This window comes from Genypterus blacodes, unplaced genomic scaffold (genome assembly GCF_046128005.1).
Source record: "Genypterus blacodes isolate CSIRO-AG114 ecotype Tasmania unplaced genomic scaffold, CSIRO-AGI_Gbla_v1 ptg000041l_1, whole genome shotgun sequence".
NCBI classification, from domain to species: domain Eukaryota; kingdom Metazoa; phylum Chordata; class Actinopteri; order Ophidiiformes; family Ophidiidae; genus Genypterus; species Genypterus blacodes.
Genome location: NW_027466854.1, coordinates 298,878 through 322,195, shown reverse-complemented (window position 1 = coordinate 322,195; position 23,318 = coordinate 298,878). Strand labels below are relative to the sequence as shown.

The 23,318-nt window shown below is 41.9% G+C and overlaps 1 protein-coding gene across 3 annotated transcripts; it reads right to left on the bottom strand.

Moving 5' to 3' along the window:
* Positions 1 to 5,800: 5,800 nt before the first annotated feature.
* On the bottom strand, positions 5,801 to 22,107 carry gabrb3 (gamma-aminobutyric acid type A receptor subunit beta3). 3 transcript variants are annotated; one of them, XM_076148666.1, is made up of 9 exons: positions 22,031 to 22,107; positions 21,864 to 21,955; positions 21,705 to 21,772; positions 13,892 to 14,112; positions 12,994 to 13,076; positions 12,285 to 12,422; positions 11,047 to 11,199; positions 7,440 to 7,705; positions 5,801 to 6,136 (listed from the first exon to the last, which is right to left on the bottom strand). In XM_076148666.1, exons 1-9 carry the CDS (start codon positions 22,105 to 22,107, stop codon positions 5,801 to 5,803), a joined length of 1,434 nt encoding a protein of 477 aa, XP_076004781.1. The 3 variants fall into 3 exon arrangements, with proteins under 3 accessions (XP_076004781.1, XP_076004783.1, XP_076004782.1); XM_076148668.1 differs by having other exon boundaries at positions 7,470 to 7,705; XM_076148667.1 differs by having other exon boundaries at positions 5,801 to 6,157; positions 7,476 to 7,705.
* Between the last annotated feature and the right edge of the window lie 1,211 nt (positions 22,108 to 23,318).

Genomic DNA, 23,318 nt, shown 5'->3' with positions numbered 1-23,318 from the left:
GATCATACAATACAGTTTGGAACGTATCAATGTAGAGTTCATGTCAGGGGAGTTTAAAGCAGAAGTGCAGAAGTATTAAGCACGGTATGATATACATGATTTAACAGCAGGACCACATCTGTCTTGTATTAATACTTTATGAAGACTGTTTATAGATCTTAAAAGTGGGATGAAGTGAAATTACAAATGGGATTGTAAGGATCCACTTACAGTATATAAAAGTGGAATGACTTGACTTATTTTTAAAGCGGAAATATTAAGATTTTCTCATTGCGATGCTTGAATGTGCAAAAAAGAAAAACATTGATCCACTTTTGTTCCCTCTCTACTGTGTGTGTGTGTCTAATGTGCACGCAGCTGAACAGTGTGATTAGGCGCCGTCTCTTTAATGCCACGCTCTGTCGTGATTGGCCGGCACCATTAGGCCTGTCAGTCACCGTCAACTCCTACAGGCTGCGACACACGGACGCTGTCCTAACACATAGCAACACTAGCTTCAAACTTAGTTGGTAGTTGGTAAATATGTTGAAGTAAACATGCTACAGAAGACTCGGACTAACATGAAATATGAACAACATGATGTAACTGATGATGTGATGGTGAATCGGACGCCTCGTAGAGAAACAATCCAACAAAAACAAACAAACAAAGCAGACAGACTTTATTAATCTCCCTCCAGACAGACTGATTTGACTAATCTGAACATTTGACACCATCTTCTGATAAACAGCCAATCACTGGGCCCGGCTGAACGAGGCTGCTGCTGATATCAATACCATACATCTTCACTGAAAGCTTGTGTTGATGAACCTGCAGATCTAATTTGTGCGTCTCCTGGTTATTGGTCCTGCCGCGCTGCGGGACTTCACCTCCTCCAGGTTTAATATCACTCATGTAGATTAATTATCCCGTGTGCATTTACCGATGTCCAAACTGTCTCTCCCATCACGCTCCAAAAGGAAAATGATTGCCCGGGTCTAATTACCTCACAGGCAAGTTTCCCAAAGAAGCCCAATAAACTCCCTGATTTGTTTCCTTTATTGTTTTTATGACCCATCTAACACACACATGCCCCGAGGCACAACCTCTATGTTCTAAAAATAATTACCTCACTCCTATTATTTTTGTTATTTCCTGGTGGTTAAAAATAAACACCTCCTCTGTTTACGTCTCACTTTGCCCTTAATCCCTGTGCTTTATTCCTTTCTTCTTTCGTTTTAACGACCCGATTCCTCAAGATCCCTTATGTTCATGGCATTTACAGAACAAATCCATACCGATGATTAGTGTAATCAGTGACTCTCTCCTCCTCAACCATCTACATTTCCTGTAAATACTAAAACAATGCAGCCACAACTTTAACGTTGAGGGTTTACAGTCCACCAGTTGAGTCTGTATGGGGCTTTGATCTGATCACTTCAAGCTGTCTTTGAGTAGTTCACTCTTCACTCTTCTGTATTGTTGTTTCCCACATCCTCATTGAGTTCTCCAAGGTTGTTGTTGTCCTCGTGAGCCAGACCTTCCAGGATCTGTATGACTTGTAATAAGTCCAGACTCAGGTTTGTCTGCTTTTGTCTGGACTTTGTATCCCAGGAGCTGTTTCTTTGAGTCTCTGATGTTCTTTCCAGTATCCTTCTGTGATGTTTCCATCTTCTGCCCAAGGTCTCAGCTCAGCTTCATGGAGTTTGTTTCTATGCCATACGCAAGTTGATGGAGCTGTTCTTAGTGGGAGGTCTTTTGTGATTGAGGATGATATTGTCCTGCCTCGTCTTTGCCTGTGCTGCTTGGTTCTTCAGCCAGGAGGCATGGATCTTCTCTGGCCCAGCTGTTGTCCACTTCTTTCTGTAGTATAGTATTGTTGTGATTGCTTCTTGTTCTGGTAGGTTGTGTCCTAGTGCACTCTGGTAAACTTGTGTTATGTGACGCTTCCTTCAGCATTGTTTCCTTTGGGCTCTTGGTGTCTAAGATCTCTGCATGTTGCTGAGCTCTAGCTGGGAGAATACTTGCTATGGTTGTTTAGTGAAGCAGGCCTTTATCCTTTTGGCCTCTGCTTTTCTGCTTTGTTTCCTTTGTCTGGCTGGGAGCCTTTGTTCAGCAGTATACTGGCCCATCCATCTGTATATTCTCATTATCTGATGCCTCTCCTTGATCTTTACACCTGCAGCTGAGCCAGCTTATTGACCAGGATGTTGCCTGTAGCCCACAAATCTCAAGTTGTGAGTTTCGTCTTATATATGTTGAAGCATTGTGTTAACTGTACCATAGTTAGTGTGTGTGTGTGTGTGTTGGTCATATTTGTATTGGCAGCATGCACACACTCCCCTCCCACTATCTAATGTTGCATGTAAACATCTGTCATCTAGTGCACCAAGAACTACCTTTGACTCTTTGTGCTGCTGTGTGTGCAATATAGAGAGAGAGTCCAAAGTGAAATGAAATCTTGTGTTCTCCTCTGATCTTGTGTGACATCATTACGATGTGCACCACAAAGCAACAAACAGCTGCTGTTCATTTATCTGAAGTGCGCCGCCATAAATCAGCTGTAATTTGTGAATTGAATTCTTGCAGCCGCGTCGGCTCTGGGATATCACACAATTGAGTCTTGAGTCCATTCATCCTACGCTGCAACATGGGAATAACAAAGGGCAGACTGACAGAAAGGAGAGTGTGGCTACGAGAATAAATGGAGAATGTAGATAAGGAAGGAATGAAGGGCACGGATAGAGAGGGGAAACATGGAACACTTCCATCCAAATCCTGTAAAGATCTTATGTAAAGGATGTGAACAAACCTATATGTTTTATGATTTAAACCATATTTCAGGTGCCTGAGCCTCCATTTGGACTTTGTTGATCCATTTGATTCAGATTTGGACTTTCCCCAGACTAAATCTCAGAGTGAGTCTTATTGGCTGATCTATAACAAAGATCTATAACTGAGAGATGGGAATGGATTTCTTACATAGAACAATTGGTTCTTGCAGTTAGAGAGGTCTCTCTTTGTTACACACTTTGCTGTGTCATCTCAGTTAAACCCATTTTGGCTGAATACATATTCTTAGAAACAGACATGTACTGAAAAATGTTTTCCTGGAGTCACAAAGCTTCTGGAATGAACACATTTCTAATTGTCAATAAAAATAAGTGAATGAAATGTTTCCTTCAGTCTGAGTCTCATGTCCCGCTCTGTCACTGTGTCACTTTGATGGTACAGTGTATGAGTTAACAAAAACCTACTGAATGACTTCAATTGCAGAGTACTTAAGCCGTCACTGAGTGGATGTTTCACAGCACTTATTCACTTAAAAACATTCAGGCCTCAGTATCCAGGACATTCATTCATATTGTTCACATTCAAATCACAGCTGGGGCGTCTTTGGTTTGAGTGCAGTCATTTCATCAAGTTTGACAAGTTCTGTCAAGAGTGCGCTTCATAGCACTGGTGACGTTAGAAAGTGGCACCTGGCTCAAGGTGGATGAGAACTTCGCTTTCAGAGATGCAGAGAGGAAGAGGAGCACAATGTACTGAAGAGTCCTTCACTTGCAGATTCACCATTTGAGCCACATTTAGCCATCGTGAAAGCACATGTGAAGCTTTCTGCCCTGTATTGTATCTGAATCTGTACTGCACACATGTATCATGATGATCTGCGCCATCATTATCTCCCATTGTAAGAGGTACATTTCAAAAGGAAACATGCACTTTACTAGACTTTACAAGACTTTTGTTGTTACTAGTTACTTTGCTGAATAAGATTTTATCAGCACAATACACACACACACACAAACACACACGCCTGTATAGCTTTGATACCAAAGGAAGCAGCATAAAGCAGGACTCTTCCCTATGCAGCAGCTTCCCTGGGTCACCTCCTGCTTCATAGCATCAGTAACGGGACGCTGGTGCACTAAGTGACCTGAGGGAAGCTTTAAGAATGAGCCTCAATTATCCTGGCGCTTCAAACTTGGTACTTTGTAATTATCTTACCTCCAATGACTTTTAACTTAACGGCTGTAGGGAATTTACTTGATTTATAATAGAACATTTTGTACTTTCTGTTCTTTTTCAGCAGAGACCATGAACATTACCTACATGGAAACATGATGTGACCCAGTTAGAAACCCCAGCACGTCTCACGCATCTTTGATTCTGGACTCTGATACATTTTACATCGCAATGTTTCCAAGGTGACGTTTTGTACCGATTTCTGTGTTCTTACTTTAATTTAGGACTGTTTTGATAACTTTGCAGAGATCTAATGTATAAAAATGCATCAGTTCACTTCTACTTCTCTTTGCTTGCGCACTGATGTACACACTGAGTGTTACATACTGTGTGTTGTCATTTAAGAGCCATAATAATGCAGCAACTCCTCCACTTGTAGTCATGGTCTTGCAGGCTGATGGTGTATCTCCTCTGAGCTTTAGTCTGATTTGTTCTGGCATGCTAAGTAGCGTCAGGCTGATGCACATGGATGTCATTGAGCTGCGTGGACTTGTGACAGGTGGTGTCACTCCTACGCAACACAAGTTGCCGAACCAAGCAGTGCAGATGGTGCGGCGCTAGCTGTCTGAGACTAGAGTTGTTGTTTTGAAGCTGCTAGATAAAAGCCCCCCCCTCCACCTCCCCCCCATCTTTCTGCATTTATAGAATTTCATACGATTAAAAAAGAAATTACAAAAATAATCACAAACTCTGACACTGTGTTTTATATTTACAACACATAAAGGAAATAATGGTGTGTAGAGATTAACAAACAAAACAGCAAGACCGCAAATCATTAAGCAAAGCATTGTTGAAAACACACAGTCCATGTACTGTTATGATCGTGTACAAGTGTGTGCAGTGTTACAGTATATACAAACCCAGGGGAGGTAAGAAAACTACATCAGAAGGGACGTCTTCAGAAAAAAGCTCTGTTTCCCTCACATGAGATGGAGTCAGAAGAGAAGAAGTATGAAGTCACATAATCAATCAAAGACATATTCAGGGATTTGTGACACCAGTCCTGAAATGAAGTGATGAAAAGCACAAAGTCAAAATGTGTACAGTGATCAAATGATGCACATGTCAAAGCATGGGAACCTGTGTGTGTTCCATGTAAACAGTTCAGTCATGTGAGTGAATGTGGAAGGAAATCTTTACAAAATGCTGGTATGACTCAAAACAGCTGTGACCCTTAAAAATCCCTCACTTGATGGATTTGATGTGACCCAGATGAGCACAGGTCACAGCCCTTTATTAAGTGGTTACTTATTGGAATAAACCAAGGCAAATGAAATTCTATCCTATCCATCTCCAGATACTAAAATGAGGATTTGGCTCATTTGTATAAAACACTTTTCAATGTGCGTATTTATTATCAACTACAAACAAACCGTGAATCTTGTTTCTTGCCTTTGTGATGTTGTGCCACAGCTCATGAGGAGCAGTAAGTTGTGTTACAGTGACCACAATTTGTCCTTAAACCATGGCTACGGTCATAAAAAGCGACCTGTAACACTGCTGCTCGTGTGTAAAGGTCAGGCTTCAACCCAGGAGGTTAAACGTCCCACGTCATCAAAAAAGGGTTGAGTCAGGGAATAGTTTACATGAAAACATCTGTAAAATACAAGTTTTGTACACAAATCCTTGCGCATGCACAAATGCGCACCACTGAGAGAGTTCAGTCACAAAAGTCTTAAAAAAGTGTCCGTAAGGATTTGACTGAATTATGTCCTTTGCATAAAGACGTTGTTTTCTCATCCAACAACACGAATGAGACTCAACAGGTTTTATTAAAAAACAAACAAACAGTGCATTAATTGACATAATAAAGCCAGTAGATTAAATTAAAGAGGGAGAAGGTGAAAGGAAATATAATCCGTGACATTCTGTCGATGGCGTTGACATCGGTCAGGTCAGGGATTTTGATTCTGAGCTGTGAAGATCGTCTCCGCAGCCGTGTTTTCTTTATATGGGTGTTCCTGTCCAGACTGTGCTGCCGTGACTCGCTCTGCCTCCTGAATTGGACCCCTGAGTGGTCAAACACCATGGAGGAGTTGCGAGTCTCACTCAAACTGGTTGTGATTTCATTCCCTCCCACCTCGTTGTGTATCTCCAGGGTGGTGAGTAAAATGTTCCCCTGCGAGTCGACCTGGACGGAGCAGACAGACAGACAGACAGACAGAGTGTAAAGAATGGGCTGCACGCTGATGCTTTAGTGACTGATGACACGTGCAGCATATGCCAGGCGTCTTCCAGCAGGCTGACAAATTACAGGCCGGGACGCAGAAAACGGCCTTCAGCATCACGTTCCCTGCCCCAAACTTAAATCACGTCTCACAAATCAGATCAAGGTTGGATTGGATGCCTGTAACACTAACGCAATGATGGCGGCTACACTCGCCACACAAAAACAGATCAATCATTCAAGGCTATGGGAGAAAAAATAGCGGTGCGAAATGTAATTTGTAAGATATAAGAAATATGCAATAAACTGATCTTATTCTATAATCTTTCTAATTCTATAATGTCAAAATGATTATGATAATACTATCATAGCCCTACAGTCTTTTAAGGATTTTAAATGGGGGTTGCATCATCGGGTTCCTGCAGCTGTGACATCCATCTTTGAAGAAAAAAAGAATCATAAGTCAATTTATAATTCACACTTCCATAACATGTTGTAAAAAGCTTCCTGCAGCAGATAAAGAAAGAAACTCTATCTAGATCTAATTCATTTTCAAATAATTGCAGTTGAATTATTTAGGAGCAAACATTGGTTGTTGCCCTGATATTTTATAAGGATAAATAATTGAAAGTGCTGTGGCTGAGACTCCCAAAATATGACTCAATGCAAAACAACCAAGCAGCTGCAGCTCAGCCTGACGTGTCTAAGATGAGAAGGGAAGGAAGCAGGTTACAGTCCAGTTAAGACAAAGCACAGCAAAGTCGATACGTAAAGACCAATACGTTGTTTATGATGAGCATGACGGCTAAAGCGTTTGGTTCAGACTCTGGAAGAAACTGGAAGAAGCTACGACTTTATAACAAAATAAATACAACAGATTTCAGCTTAATGAATTATTAAAATCAAAGTTAGAGAGGATGAGGGGTGAGAGAAGGGTGACTCACAAGTTTACTGGCAGAAAGGAAACAAGGAACGTTAGGATTACATGGTATGCATCCTTAACCACTGCTCTACTAGGAAGAACACTGAGCCTGTCGTCTTTAAAGGAAACATATTATGCACATTTACATCTAGACTTTTGTTTTTGCAACATTTTACTGGGCTTAAATACATTGATGCACTCATGAACCTCAAGATTAGCAAATGCAACAATGTTCGACACCATCTTCCTTCTGTATGACACTATATAATAAAGGAAATGACAAAAAGCATCATATGTTCCCTTTTAAACTCCCATGTCGTCTCTCATTGGGCTGTGAAGCAGAACACGACACTCTGATGAAGGGAGATCTCTCACCTTGGGCCTGTCAAACTTATTGTTTGCCTTCTGCGCCTTCTCTGCCAGCTTCTTCTGCATCTGTGGACCTCTTCCAAAGAAGATGTAGTTGACGAAGGCGTACTCCAGCAGAGCGAGGAAGACAAAGACGAAGCAGCCCATCAGGTACATGTCTATAGCTTTGACATAGGGGATCTTGGGCAGCGTCTCTCTTAGATGGGTGTTGATGGTTGTCATCGTCAGGACAGTGGTGATCCCTGAAAAAAAAAAAAAAAAACTGTGTCATCTTTATGCAAATACGACTGAAAGACTGGCCGTATAAATCTAAATAACTTATTTACCTATATGCACTATTTATTGAATGTATAATACCCAACCAGTGATCCCCACTGCAGCCCCGGTGCCAAACCACAGGCTGCTCTCCACAGACGCCTCTCTAATAAGCAACATATTTCATTATTGATAAATAATACCCAGAGCATGAGCGCTGCATCTGCTGCTGTGAGGCTGTTTGTGTTTGGGAGCTTTAGCATGAAAAGCCCTTGCATAGGCACAAACTGTAGGTGGTGATGCATGAACACAGGAAACACACACACACACACACACACACACGTTGTATAGCAGCTCTGCAGGTTAAACCAAGGGGAACAGATTAAAGAGGGTAACATGCAGTAATTCAACATGCCTCAACAAAAAGACAAGAATCCCTCAGAGGGAGAGAGAAAAGAGGGCATGAGAAGAGGAAATCAACTCTGAGCTGATATTCAATTAAATAATAAATTAAAGCATTAAAGTTGTATTGCTTTTGACAAATATTTCAGTAGAGCTCAAACTACTCAAACATTGAATCCACAGCTTTGAAGTGATGCAGATCTTCTCTCTGTTTTTGTAGATTTGTAGATTCTGTTACATTACAACATGCAGATTCATCCAGCTGAGTCCAAATCAACACGAAAGCCGATAACACAGAAATACGGACAACATTCAGCCTGACAGCCGCTCTCTCACAGAGCAGTGATGAGCTGCTCTGTTGCTGTCACCTCCTATGATCTGAACTCAAATTGTTTACTACTACTGGAATGTAGAGTGAGAAGCTGATTCATATTCCTCCTCCACAGACCTCGGAGGAAGGAGGTCTAGCTTGATAGGTTAGGCTATCAAAACATGTCTGTTCCTTTAATTACACCTTTAATTAAAAAGCTATTTGTGTAGCGTTACAAAGGAAGTGACAATGAGTCATTGTGTTAAATAAAGGCATATATTTTCATTACAGAGAATGCTGTGTGTTTGTGTCAGGCTCTGAGCGTGAGTCGTGTTCATCAGCTGCAAGTGTAGCAGCACATAAATCATTTATTACAAAAGCCTTACGTTGAGTTTGTTCTCACACTTACTCCGTCTCATACAGAGGAGGGTGTGTGTGTGTGTGTGTGTGTGTGTGTGGGGGGTGGGGTCCTTTCTTCCGTGATGACTCTACTTGGTAAGCCTACATTTATTTTGATTTAGGATGCACACAAAATGACCCTAAAGCCAATATATGTATGTAGACCTCAGCAGATTCAGCTCCGTCGTCTGCACAACACGCAGCATCCTCAGTCTTTCCCTGAACGTCTCTCCTCTCCAAGCAGGAATGCTGTGTTTATTTCTGTCTGTTCAGGTTTCTTACATAAACCCAAATGTTGCACTGTACAGTATGTGTGGGAGTGTCAGGAGCACAACAGTACATGCCATCGATTTCTACACAGCAGAGCAAGTTTAGGGAAGAGCGTCACTCAACAAACCATAGAATACTTTTCAGCCAAGTACTGCAGAGTTTAGCATGCGATTACATCACTGAAAGGTACTGCTGGGTAATGAGGAATCAGAGATGTTACTACAAGTATCTACATCTACATATCCCCTATGTAACTGTGCCATCGGTCAATGCAGTGCTATGAAACTGTTTGTATTATTTTGAAGAGAATAATGAAGTGTATGACTGCAGTGAGATCCAAAATAAAGAGAAACTCATGCAGCGTCAAGGCTTTTCGTCCAACAACTCATTCCCTGGTTAAAGAAGAAGAGAGCATTATGGGAAATATAATCCAGAGCCCTATGAAACTCCAGAATACAGCAAATTCACTGAATTCTTCACAAGACAGCAAAGAATACAAAGAATTGATCAGAAACACGCTATAATGGGAGAAGAAAAACAGATAACATTTCTTAATTTTCATAAGACAATACCCAGATTGTACTGTAATGAATGAATGTGATGTTCTTCAGCATAAGTGACCTTGTTTTCACTCAGTCAGTGCAGCAGTTAATAAGGAAGTGAGGCCTAAACGGATCCGGCCTGATATTAAATGTCAAAGTTAAAACAGCTTTTTACGGCTCATCTTAGAAGCTTGATACGTGTTGCTGCAAATTTATCACAGCTCATAATACTCTAAGCACCTTAACGGCAGAGAGAATGGACACCTATAGTGAATTAACACAAAGGCAGTGATTGAATTTGGCAGTATCATAAGTGTAAATGCTGTCTAATGGCATTGATCTCATGGTGTCTCAGACGGTGTTGTTGTGGACGGGGATAAGCTGTCCAGCCTGTCAGTCCCTCGCCTTCCTGATGTGCTGCTGCTGCTGCTTCAAACTCCAGCTCAGATCACTTGAACATACTACAGCATGCACAACATTTAAGTTGTCTGGGTTTAAAACTTTTACTCCACAACTAAAATGAAGCGGTACTACAAAAACACAATAACACATCATGAGTGCAATCAAATCTTCCCAATGCTGGAAAAGCTACAGAATGTGTTTGAGGACTACAGGCCTATTAATAAAACACACATAAAACATTACACACTCTCCTGATGAACACACGCTAAAAGCAGTTTCTAAGCTGTTAAATATAGAAATGGCCTTTAACTTCTTAGCATCAGAGCAGAGCACTTCTTTGATTTACAAAGTCTCATTTCAGTCCTGTTGTATCTCTGCTCTTTTGTTTTCCCTGTTGGAAACCCAACCGACCCACTGTAAGTACTGTGGGGGTGTCGGTGTCAATTTGTAATATTATATGTATGACACATGTGATTGGCTGAGGATGATCAGTTTGGACAGTAAGTGTCAGACTGAGTGGGCGGGTCAGCGTCTGTGAGGTGGGGACCGTGCCAAACTCATTTCACATCTTCTTTTGTCTGCATTCATTAATGTCAAAACGTGAGAAGTAAGAAAGATTTGGAAACAGATTCATTTCCCATAACCTTCAATGTTTAACGTCCAACAATCAGACTCACTTTACTGATGTTAACTCACACTCAATTTCCAAACTAACCATTGAAATCATTCTCTTATAGGATGGAAACCTGCAAACGGAAATAATAAAACATGAAACCCATCTGACTGAAGGACAAAGTAACGATCTCCTCAAAACCTTGCACATTTCAAACACTCAGCACATGCAGGGTTGACGGGGGACTGGAGCCCCTCAGTCTTCTCCATGCACGGCTGCCTGACTGTGTTTGGCTCCTCTGCAGGAGAGGGTTTGATACTGAAGAGATGAGTGGAGTGCTGCATTAAACCAAAGAGCAGAGGTCAACCCACAGTATGGGACATATCCTACCTAATGCCACTCTGGCAGCAGAGGCATCATAATTTATCCAGAATGATACCCAGGACAGGATGGTGATCAGGATGGAGGGCATGTACGTCTGCAGGATGAAGTATCCAATGTTTCTCTTCAGCTTGAAGCTCAGAGACAGGCGAGGGTAGGCACCTGCAGACAAAAGCCAAGGAGAAGTAGCCCTCTTTAATTCAAGAGGAACACAGTGATGTCTTACACTTTGTTTCGGTTCCTATGGCAATGGCTTCATGAACTGGTTTCATCACCATGGAAACAAGCAAGCGTGGCTGATACTGCAAATCACTGCACATTACATTAGCTTAAGGCTAAACTTCATCCAAACATCACAATGGAGACAAATACAGTCTAATCTATAAATGTATCTATTTATAACATTCATTTAGTTCAAGGTTCATTTGATATCAGATACAGGCATTTAACAGTTCCTACTGCTGGGAGTGCTGCATGATTAGTTTCTAACAGGACACAGGACTGAAGAGAAGATTGTATCTGAGCCTCTGATTACAGGAAGTCTCTAAAGGTTGGAGCCTTTGATCCTGCAGCTACACCATGTAGGCTAAGTGACTGCTCCATTATCTGTGCAGTGCCTGATCAAAGGTGCATCGTTGTCAGGTTCATCCATTACAGATCGCAAACACACTTTATATGGTTTTCTTTAAAACATTTGGCCCCGGCATTAATGCGCTTAAAATGTCATTTCATTCTCGGACAAAACAATTCTCAGTTCCTGTGCCTCTGAATATTTGTATTATAAGAGAATAACTTGTGCTGTCAGGGCTCAGCCTCATGAATACATTCTATAAAGAATGACCCCCTTTGTTTTTATTGGGTTTGAAGGAACAGAGGGGTAATTGCCTCTCTGTTATTATTCCCACTTCTGGTATTACAGTGAGAGAAGCCAAGTGATGCAAATCCTGCAATTAGGAAAGTCTAATGTGAACATGACCTCTCCTGGGAAAACAATTCAGGAAAGAAGAAAAGGAAAGAGGATTCAGTGACATGTTTGGGTTCTTTCTGGAGAATTAGAGAGTATGGAGCAGAACATGAACACAGATGGAGCAGGATTAGAACAAAACGATTCTGTTATTTCTCAAGAAAAGGTGATGAAAGCATGAAAGGGATGTTCTCTCATGGCTTCAGTGTGATAAATGAACAATTATCCAGTTACATTATATAAACAACACGGCCTCAGACTTGTTATTGTGCTCTTTGTTTACCTGTGGAAAAGACCACATTCCTGGAAACCAGTTTGTAGTTGACTATAGAGAACTGAGGCAGCTCGATGCGCGTCACCCCGGTCACAGCACGGTCTCCTCCTTTCCAGTAGAACTCTATGTCATCTGTTGTGTACCCATCTGTAAATAGGGACAAAGCAAACAAGCCAGGGTGTCACAAGCAGAAACACATCTCAAAGGGCTGTTGTCTCATTTTGTCAAGGCAGTTAAATTAATAATGCATTTTCTGGTTGCAAAGAAGTACAATCTGGGGTCTCCTGACTTTAGCTAACTGAAGCCCCATGAAGCACTGAAGGGCTCCAGACTTATACCACAGTAATGATTTCCATAAGCATCAATAGTTTGATAGCGGTGCAGTGGAGTTATAGCAAACCCGTCATTAAGACTGATGGAGCTGCACTAATCTTTACAGTGCAATACTTTGGGGATCACTGTCTGGATGGAATCTTTCTTGACACACACAGTAACTCTAACCAGAAAGGGTGAAGCAAGCAATCACATAGAGAAATGACAGCTTACTGTTACTGTAATATACTGAAAGCAATTCAGCAGTGTGTGCACTTTCTATCCCCACCAAAGGGAGGGGCTTCTTTGTCAGAATCTCAATGCTACTCATATTTTTAAGTGATGAAAAAGTCGAGCTGTCACCCATCATTCGCTACCAGGCTCAAGATGTTGGGCTTAAACTTACAGCTCTCAATTTCCAGAGTGCAGTTCTGTTCATCCAGTGGGTATCTCCTCAGATCCATCATACACGCCGCTGTTGTTGTGATTCTGAATCAAACCAAGAGCACAGGGGAACACACATCACTACTGATCTTTACTCCAGCTGCAGTGAAGAGACATTTCCAAAGAATACTATCTGTTACTTTTTTCTATATTATACTAGGGAGAACATTCTGTGGATCTTTGCAATGTTGGAATGTGCAAAAACACCCAAATACACTTTTATTCCTCCCATGCATCATTAGCGATGTGCACACTGAGTGAAAACACACAATGTCAACCCAACCCTTCCAAACAGATCTGATGTATTCTGATTGGCCGGCCCTGACACGCTGCAGGCTGGACTCACACACACCATTGGACAAATTAAAAACAAACACATTGTCTATAAAACCAAATGACAAAATGGAAAAATTGTTATGTCCCCTTAAATAAAGCCGTTATTAACCATTTAAATCGAGCTGTAGTTTATGGTTAATGGGTCTAAACTTAGGTCAGTAAACATCAGTGGGTCAGAATTATAAAGCCCTTTATATAAAGTTCATACTCTGCACTGTTACTACAGTATTGATTTTGTAAAAGTGAAACAAAGCCATATACAGTATATCTTTGAAATGTAAAAGGCACTTCCAGGTTGCAGATTGCATGGCTGCTGTTTTTACGAGATCTCAAGTTTGACACCTCGTCTAAAGAAAACATGTCTGTGACCCGGTGCATCAGCATAAAGCTGGGAGAACAAATAAAAGTTTCCTGCTTACAATCTGTCTTTACCTCCATCTTTTCCCCTCTGTAATGTGCAGCAGTAACTCCACAGTGGATGGAATCAATGGGGATTACATCAGTCATAAAAGCACAGCACTCACCTGAGGCCATAGAGAACGGTGCCGTCCGGGTGGAGTCGGATCATTCGGTTCTTCACTGTGACACCGTGAACAAAGGACTTCTTGTCGTTGAGGAAGTAGGTGTCGGGAACCCAGAGCTGGTCTGCTACTCTGTTGTCCAGCGTCAGGTTGAGAGGGATCCCTGCATAGGCCAGTCTCTTATCTCTCCAATACTGCTGGAAGTACATAGTCAACGTGTAATCCTGTGGGGAGGGAAGACAACAGGTTCATGGATCTGATCTCCACATTACAGTCATGTGAGTCAGACTAATGCATTCTTATCGGAGGAGAATATTAGTCAGCTACAGGAATGAATGATGTCATCGTGTGTCTGAGATTTTGAATCACTCCATGCCTGATGCAGCCTGTGTGCTTGTAAATGTGCTCAGGGTCAAAGAGCACCAGGTTCAGCTCTCCATGTCTACAGCCTGGAGCTCAGCATGGATTTCCTGTATAGCAAAGGTGATATTTATAGAATTGTCAAACAACTCTGATTGTCATCAGTCTGCCCTGAGCGGACATATTTCCTAAGCTGTCTTTAGGAGAAACCGTCCTCAGCCATTCCACACTGAAGACTGGCACCGACTCTCAGACTATAGATTTCCATTACTGCAGGCACAGCATCAACGCTAGGTTTCAGCTCAGAGGGCTGAGTCCAGCACTGCTGCACAGACAGACAGACAGACAGACGGACGGGCAGACAGACGGGCAGACAGACGGGCAGACAGACGGGCAGATAGAGATAGATAGATAGATAGATAGATAGATAGATGGATAGATGGATAGATAGATAGATAGATGGATAGATAGATAGATGAGCCTGTCAATAATTCAGTGCACATTCAGATTCACAGCGGGTTCCACAAGTGGGGCCATCAAGCACAAAAGCTTTTCCGGTCCTTTAATGGAACTCTTTACTCGCTGACTTGGCGTCATTCTGCTGACTAATGTTCTCTTCAATAAATAAGCAGGTTTCAGGAAACAAACAAAACACGGAGCCATGCTGACATTTTAATCCACTGGTGCAGGAACATTTTCAGAATAATGGGTTAAGATCGCCCATCTCAACGCTGAACTACAGTAACTGTCCACAAATAAGTCTTCAATCTGTGGAGTGACGCTTGTTTAGATCAGATGTTGGGGGGAATGAAGTGGGGAGAACTGGAAGGAAGTGTTGGTGTGAGATGTGAGTTGGTGTTGAGAGTGTGTGTGTGTGTGTGTGTGTGTGTGTGTGTGTGTGTGTGTGTGTGTGTGTGTGTGTGTGTGTGTGTAATAGTGTAAGATGCTTGGATAGATGATGCACTGGTAGCTTCTCTCCCACATGCTGCAAAGCTGTGGATGAGGTGATTCACATTTACACAACAACCCTTCAACTCAAAACATGGAACCTATCTACCTACTATCATGCTCCATTTCTATTTCAGTTTGTTTTCATTCTTTTAACCCAACGCAGCAGAGGAACACTCTCTGCTCTGCAACGCTTTGAGATCCAACACAAACACAATGACCCACATCTGCTGTCCCTAGATGCAGGACTGACCAACCAAGCCTGCTTCATCCTGATTGGTCGAGCTGCACCAGACTGTCACAGATGCTGCTCTCATACTTTGTGGGCGTGTCTAACCAGGTGTATGTTACTGTAACCATCTCCTGAATGTAAAGTAAAGGACTGACAGCCAACGTTGCCAACTCATGAGCAAGGAAAGTTCTCTCTCCTCTTCCAGTTCAGCTCAGGTGCGGTTTAGGCACAGTGGGCATGAAGGGTGAGGCTGTGTTGTTGTCAGATCTGTAGACCACGAGGGACAGACGGAGGTTTGTGTTCAGCTCCAGTGAGTAAATGAGTCCCAGTGGGAGGATGAAACTGTCGCTTAATTCTCAGCTCACAGAGTTCACAGTCTCATACTCAGACTTGGTTACTGTGTGCCAGTCAAACGTCATCTACGTCAACTAACACCCGACTAACACCTCGTCTGCTGGGAATACAGGAATAGCAGGCAGAGATGATCCATGTGAGTGTTCCATCACTTCAGAAGACACAAGGGTTCCCAGTAGATTCTAAAGTCTACTAAATATGGATAGTTGACAAGTAGAAGGGAAATTATTTGATTATCTAGCTCCTCCTTCATGATAAAGGAGTTATTCATAAAAGAAATCATCTTCATCAGCTCAATCCTCAGCTCCATACTAAAGAAGGGGCGCAATCATATGTGGCATTACCAACAAATTTAGCACATTGCCAATATGTGTGTGTGTGTGTATGCGTGTATGTTTGAGAGAGAGAGAGACAGAGCGAAAGAGAGAGAGAGAGAGATGCCGAGCACAGAGATTGACGACAGAGGAAGAGGTGCAGTGCTAGTAGAATGTGTGCCAGATCAAATCTAAACTTTCCATTTAAATGAACCCATTAAACAACTGAGTGGGCCTGAACCAGTAATCATCCATGACACTCCCATCAAAGAGAGGAACAAACATACTGGGGTCCATACTGACGCTGCATTCATACACAGAGCCCACGTTTAGAGTCTCTCTGCTTAGACTACAGCAAAGGTTAGATCTCTGAAGAAGACTCTGATGTTTTGCTTTTGTGGTTTGTTGTTTTTATTTTAGCAAGCAGTTGTAGGAAGCTTAACAAGCTATGGAGCCCCAATAAAAATGTAAGTTGTACAAATGCTGATCATTACCCAGTAACAGTCTGCACTCAGGTAACAACCAACCAATCAGGTCAGAACACAGCTGAGTCTGTGAGCGGTGCTTTATGCTTTTATTGATCAAACTCTTATTTCTTTACCACATTTTATTAGGTCTGACTCAAACCTTAATGAATTGTTGTTACTGTTTGTTTTATAAACTGTTCTACCTCTTCCTTTATTGTATTTTAACTAAATGTACCAAAGTGCCAGTCCCCAGCCTTTATGAATGAGAACTTAATGAAAAACCTGGCCTGAACGACACTCCAATCTTTATGAACGATCCCTTACATGTCTTCATCGGTACGTCACTGCATATCTCTGTGTTTTCACTTCATCATCCTCGTTGTTTTGACAGCTCTGTTGCATGGCAGCATGTTTCTGTGGACGGATGGGGTCGAGTTCATTCAGAGGTGTTAAAACAGAAACACTTCCTCTGCAGAACCGTCACGGCTTCTGCTTCAAACTTAATGCTTACTCAATATTCTGTGACACACACATGGTTGAAGGCCCACTTAAGTCTATTCTGGATATGCTGCTAAGTTCTGTGAAATCTAAATATGTGCCATGAAGTCTTTTTGAAGAAGAAGAAGACACATACTTAGAAACAATGGAAGGCAGCACTGAAGATGAATCCTGATGAATAGCTGTAATATATAATATGTAATAATGGAAAATGCTAAAAACATCCCACTCAGCTGAATTGGATTTGGTGGCAAATCATAAAACTGGGCTCAATAACAACATTTTTCATTTCAGTATTGCAACAATCTTATCTCAGCTCTATACAACTCCATCGACCGGCTATGAAAACATTTTGCTCTGACAAATGATGATCTAGCAGCAACAGAGCTGGATGGATTTCACAGGGGGGCCATTTTGAATTGGTTTACATCTACATAGATAGAAACACTTATTAATGTTATGTCTGCCCTGAGAGAGGCACTGCTGCTGCCTTCATGTGCTCCTCCAAAGCTTGTAATCCTCCCTGTTCAGAAGTTGTAATAACCATATCACACACACACACACACACACAAAAACACACATACACATACACACAGTGTGTTTGGTGGGAAACAAACAATAATAAAATAGAATCCAATAGAATGAAGTTATTTATGGCTGCTATTCATCACCCAACAACTCAATTAAATGGATATGTTTTATGTATGTAATGAATGTATTAATTATGATCTTTATGGACATCATTTGATTTGTCCTTTACAAAATGACCATAAAAGGTCACAGCTCAGCAATGTGCCATCTGATAATTACAAATTTTTTTCAGGTTAATATGCAATAAATATGATATTTCCATCTGCAGGTGAATGCGTAGATACTACTTTGACCTTTTGACCTCACCAGCAGCAGGTTACAGATTATTCTCATTGAACAAAGTGGAAGCATCTGGAAAAGGTGTGGAACTCCCAAAGATTCCAATAATACAATGAAATATAATAATATTATAAAAAATAATTCAGCTGGAATGCAAAAGACAGTCATAGGAGTTCATAGTGTAAAAAAGGTTGAAGACCACAGCACCATGTGAGTTTCTCCCTCCAGCAGGGCCAGACGCTCCAGTATCACTGTTGTGTAACCTAACTGCAGTATTGTTCCAGTGGAGGAAACTCCCAGCATGCTGTTGTTTTGGAACACTACACAAGCTTTCCTATCTGAGTTTCTTAACCTTGTAAGTTGCTGGACCCTGTGGCTATTTGGTGCCTTATGAGCGACTAGGAGAGCAATCCAGGAGAACATCTGTAGTTTGTCTTCTTAAGGGCAACACTTCCTCTAGGCAGAAGGTGGATCATGTTCAGATGTCAGAATGGATTGGAGAAAGATTTGTCCTCCTGGTGACTCGGACTTTGAGGTAAATGTGTGACAGCATGACTGAGTGGAGGATCATTTACAGCTTAGAATGCTTGGTTGGTTGAATGCTTAGTGACCTCTGATGAGTCAGTACTCTGGGTCAAGCCTCTGGGAGGGATTGCTCATCCTCATACTCATTTAGTTTGATTTCACCTTTGTCATGGTGGAGTAGAAAGGCCCAATAAGCATTTACCTGAGCATGTGTCCTGTGTAGGTACAGTGAAGGTGAAGACACTCAAACCTTTTGTGTAAACACACGGCTCACTGAGTTTTCACACTCATCTCTGCCCAGCAAGCATCTCTATTACTTCAAATGTAATAAATGCAGCATAGTATTTAACATTTTGTACATTTTACATCAAATCTTGACTTGAGCAGGCTGCCATCAAAACAATCTCCTCACAACAATGTATCCAGTCACAGAAAGCTCTATTGTAAACTATGCAGCGTTGAGGATTCCTTTGAGATGCTGCACTGTTGCTTTATTTGTTAAATATGTCTAAGGTAAGGTTACGCTCTCCAACAGTGCAATCCCAGTGAGCAAAGAGGATTCTCTATGAGCACACAGGTTCACAGCCCTGAGATGCTCTAGTGAGCTAAATGTGAGCGGAGAGTACAAATGTCAGAGCTCTCTGGAGAGGATCTGCATGCAGCTTAGCTCACACAGAATGGAACAAAGGAATCTTGTTCAGGACCACAGACAGCTCCCACGGTGTTTGAGCTAATGGCTGCTGCTGCAAAACATCAATCTACAGCTCCACAACGCTAGAGATACCTAATGCTTTATGTTATTTGCCCTCATTTTGTGGCGTGATACAGTAATACAGTATAAAGTATACTACATACAGATACAGGTTTACACCGGTAGAAATGCATCCAGTGAGTGAAACACATACTGTCGGTCTTATATGGCCCAGAAAGCTTTGTTTTTACTTTACCTCCTTTACCTCACGTTGATGGTTAAAGTAAAACATTTGAATTTAACCGTCTGCAGAGGTTATAGCAAGCAAGCTTGGTCAGCATCTAGGTTTCAAATTCTTCAGATCGTACCTCCATAAGCTTCAGTGAAGTATCAAGCAACCCGTACCCAGAAATCGAGCTTCACAGCTGGCATGAACACGGCAGAAGAGATGGGTAAAGTGCATTGGAGGACTAAACCTCAAACATGAAGGATAGATAACTTTCTGTGGTGACATATTTGATGTCTTAATTGACGTTCCATAACCAATACTACTTTCAAAGTTTAAAGATAATATAGTAGCTTTTGCATCTCTGGAAAAGCAAACAATAAAAGTCTAATAAGCCTCTGAGTTGAATCACGATATTGATGAATATTTCTTCTAATAAAACTGCCAGGACAACTTGAATAATGTCTCATGGACAGGATGCAATCAGCTGCAAGTCCTGTATCAGCACATAGTCCCAGCCTGCTGGATGGGTTTGTTTGTGTTCAGTGGCTCTGGTGGGAGGAAATACATTTCCTCTGTCCCATCTGCAGGCCGGCTCCATTACAAAACTCTGTCTCATACACTAAATACTATCATAAGGACATGCAGAGGATAATAACTCAAGTAAAAAGCGAGTGCAGGCTCTAATAGCAAAATTATGTTTGGCCCATTAGGTGGTGAAACTTAATTAACTTAGCTTTTACTATGGCTGACTATAGATTCTCTAAGCTAATGGGAGAGAAAATGCTGGGTTGATTTGATTGTTTATCTGAATTATTTCCAATCAAACTCATCCACACTGGAATTGTCTCTGTGATAAGTAGTCACACTTTAAATTAGTGTCCAAGGTAACGGATCTGTTTGGAATATGAGTGATGTGCATCATTAAGTAGGCGGAACTGAATGCCAAGACACAAGACATGTAAACAATAGAGCTGCTAAATAAACTCAACCTGCGTAAATAAAACCATAACTAAAAAGAATTGTACAATTGTCACAATAACAACATGAGTTAAACTGCTCTGTTGCTCTCATGAAGCCCTGTGTTGTTGTGTAGAATGCAGCAGAGTCCATTTCATCACACACACACACACACACACACACACGCTCTTGTCAGGACAGCATGTCAGAGGCTATTTCCTCTTAGTAACATGTGATCAAGCATCGAGCTCTGTCAGCACTTCTGACCTAAGATAGATGGCATACGGACGATAAACTCTAAAGCCCAGAGTGTTTGCCAAGACACACACACACACACACACACACACACACACACACACACACACACACACACACACACACACACACACACACACACACACACACACACTCCTATAGGTCCGGCCTGTTATATGAAAGGAGAAGACATAGTAAAAGAACTTGCTGACTTAATCTTCTAATGGGACCATTAGATCATCAATACTGCACCGCATACTAAACTACACAGCTTGAACCGCTGCACACAACGCAGGGGCGGAGGCAGAAAGTAGACAGAAGCAGAAGCACATCACCAACAAGCCAACGACTCCTCAATACACTCACAGAAACTCATAGAAAAATGCTGAAATGGTAAAGTGTAGAGTTCCAGAGCAGTAGGTTGCTGTTGTGTGTTTACATGGGACAACAACAGGAAGATGTCATTCATAAATCCAATACTGTTTAAATACACATTATAGAATTGATGTGACATTTTCATCACATTTCTGATATGAATCCATAAAGTGAGCGGTCTGGATGTGATGATTGGGGTCGTTCCAAATTCCTCCACTTTACAGTTTAACAGGCTGATTTAAAGGGAGGACACCACTGATTTCACACTTTACAGTCACTTTACTGGTCAGGGGAGCACGACAACAACAACAAGCATATAAAGCTTTATGTGACTGTGTGAAGTCTGTGTTTAGTAAAGACTGTAAGTGTGATTGATCTCTTTATGTATGTTAAACTTCCACATGCATTTTCACACTGCAGCCACCAATAAATAAACACTTTGGATCACATTTAAAACTGTATACTGTTTAAACTAATTGGTGCTGTAATGATTTCTTGTGTAGAATTGTGAAATTGCAAAGAGAACAATAATTAATTTTAATTTAATGTGAAAAATTTCCCAGATTTAAAATGACAATTACATTAAAAATAGTTAAATGGTCATAATTCCTTTGCTGTGCACACTGTGTGGCGAGCCAGGTACCACCAGTGTTTGTCCTACCACAGTTTGAGAACCTCTCATTCCCCCACAATGCTGTTCACCAAAACAAAATAATCCAAACAAACAGCTCAACAACTCACCATGTTGACTTCTGACACCCTGTCAATGCTCGCCACGTCTATACTCATGCCGACAGCAACCGGTGGACCTGGAAAAGACACGAAACAAAGTTAAAAGTGCATCTTTACCGGAAACAACGCGATAACTAAACTCAATCTGACGCCACATGGATCCTTTACCTCCAAAGTCTGGACGCAGCCGGATGTCGTATCCTTTCAGCAGTTTGTCCACCGTCTCCTTGACGAAAGACATGTTCCCCGGTTCGTTGACGCTGAAAGAGAGGAAGAGGAGCGTAAGTCACCCGGTAAACACGCGTCCACCCGCGTCTCCGGCGGAGGCGTCTTACCTCTGCGCACAGCACATCACCGCCACCATGAGCGGCAGTGAAACATCCCAAAAGCCCGATCTCAGGGACCCCCACATCCCCGCCTGACTCTGCTCCAGACCTCCAACTGAGGACTAAAACGCTCCCGCTCCTAAATCAGGTGAGACTTGTTCCGCATGACGTCTCCTGCTCTAACATGCTTAAAGCGTCAGATGTGTGTGTGTCCCCGGCTGCCCGTGACATGGCAGCTCAGCCACACAGACGCAGAGAGGTTGGTGCGTCTCTCCATCCTCCGGGCTTCAGGCTACACACACACACGTACACACACACACACACACACCGCGCACAACTCTGTCAAACATCCACATCGCACTTGTGGCCCACGTATGAAGAAGAAGAAGATGAAGAAGCAGTTCCACAGGTCCACGCGAGTAAAGAGGAGTGTGCCTGATCTCAGCTGACGTGAGGATGAAACATCACCGTCAGGTCAGAGGATGAAGCTACTGGAGAGTAATTAAGGACCACGTGACTGAGTCTGCATATATATGAGCTTATTGAAGAGGAGGGCAGGATTGGACAGCACACACAGGCAGCACACACACACACACACACACACACACACACACACACACACACACACACACACACACACACACACACACACCGTGAGCTCTGGTCACATTTCAAACCTTAGTAACCAGCCACCAATAAGAATCACATTTTGGGTTGCCAGGTTGTGAAATATGATTTTGACTGTATGTTCAACTTCTACACAACATTCCTTGTAGTCTTTAATTCATCATTGTGAGGAAGGAAATAAGAGTAAAGCATTGATGTAGCAGCTGCTTACCTGGTGTCATAGATGGCATAAAGCTTTTTGTTCCCCTGGACAGCATTCCTGTAAAAACACAAGAGACAGAATTACTTTCTTTACATCGGTGCATTTTATCTTAGAGTATATTAACTTACCATTACGATTTCTTGTGACCTGAATGTCTTTTATCTACCTATGTTGAAACACACTTATTGGAAGTCGCTTTGGATAAAAGCGTCTGCTAAATGACCGTAATGTAATGTAATGTAATTTACATGGTTCTGTTTTCCATTTTGAAAACCGAATGCTTTAATGTACAAAAACAGGAAGCTGCTCTGCTCTGATTGGCCAACCTGGACCGGCCCGAGCAGGTATGAGTGCTGACCAACACTCATACCTGCTCATGACTCTACTGACTCACACAGTGCTGCTGCTGTTGTTGTTGTTGTTGTTGTTGTTGAACTAAACTCCTCCTCAGAACCGAAGTATCCAGTT

Excerpts from the sequence above, each read along its gene's own strand:
- gabrb3 (XM_076148666.1), bottom strand. The coding sequence starts at position 22,107 with ATGTGGGGGTCCCTGAGATCGGGCTTTTGGGATGTTTCACTGCCGCTC. Across the intron at positions 12,423-12,993 it reads CACTCTGGAAATTGAGAGCT|ATGGGTACACAACAGATGAC; the intron begins GTAAGTTTAAGC and ends CCCTATTTACAG. Across the intron at positions 6,137-7,439 it reads TCCCTTCATCAGAGTGTCGT|GTCGACTCGCAGGGGAACAT; the intron begins GTTCTGCTTCAC and ends TGCTCCGTCCAG.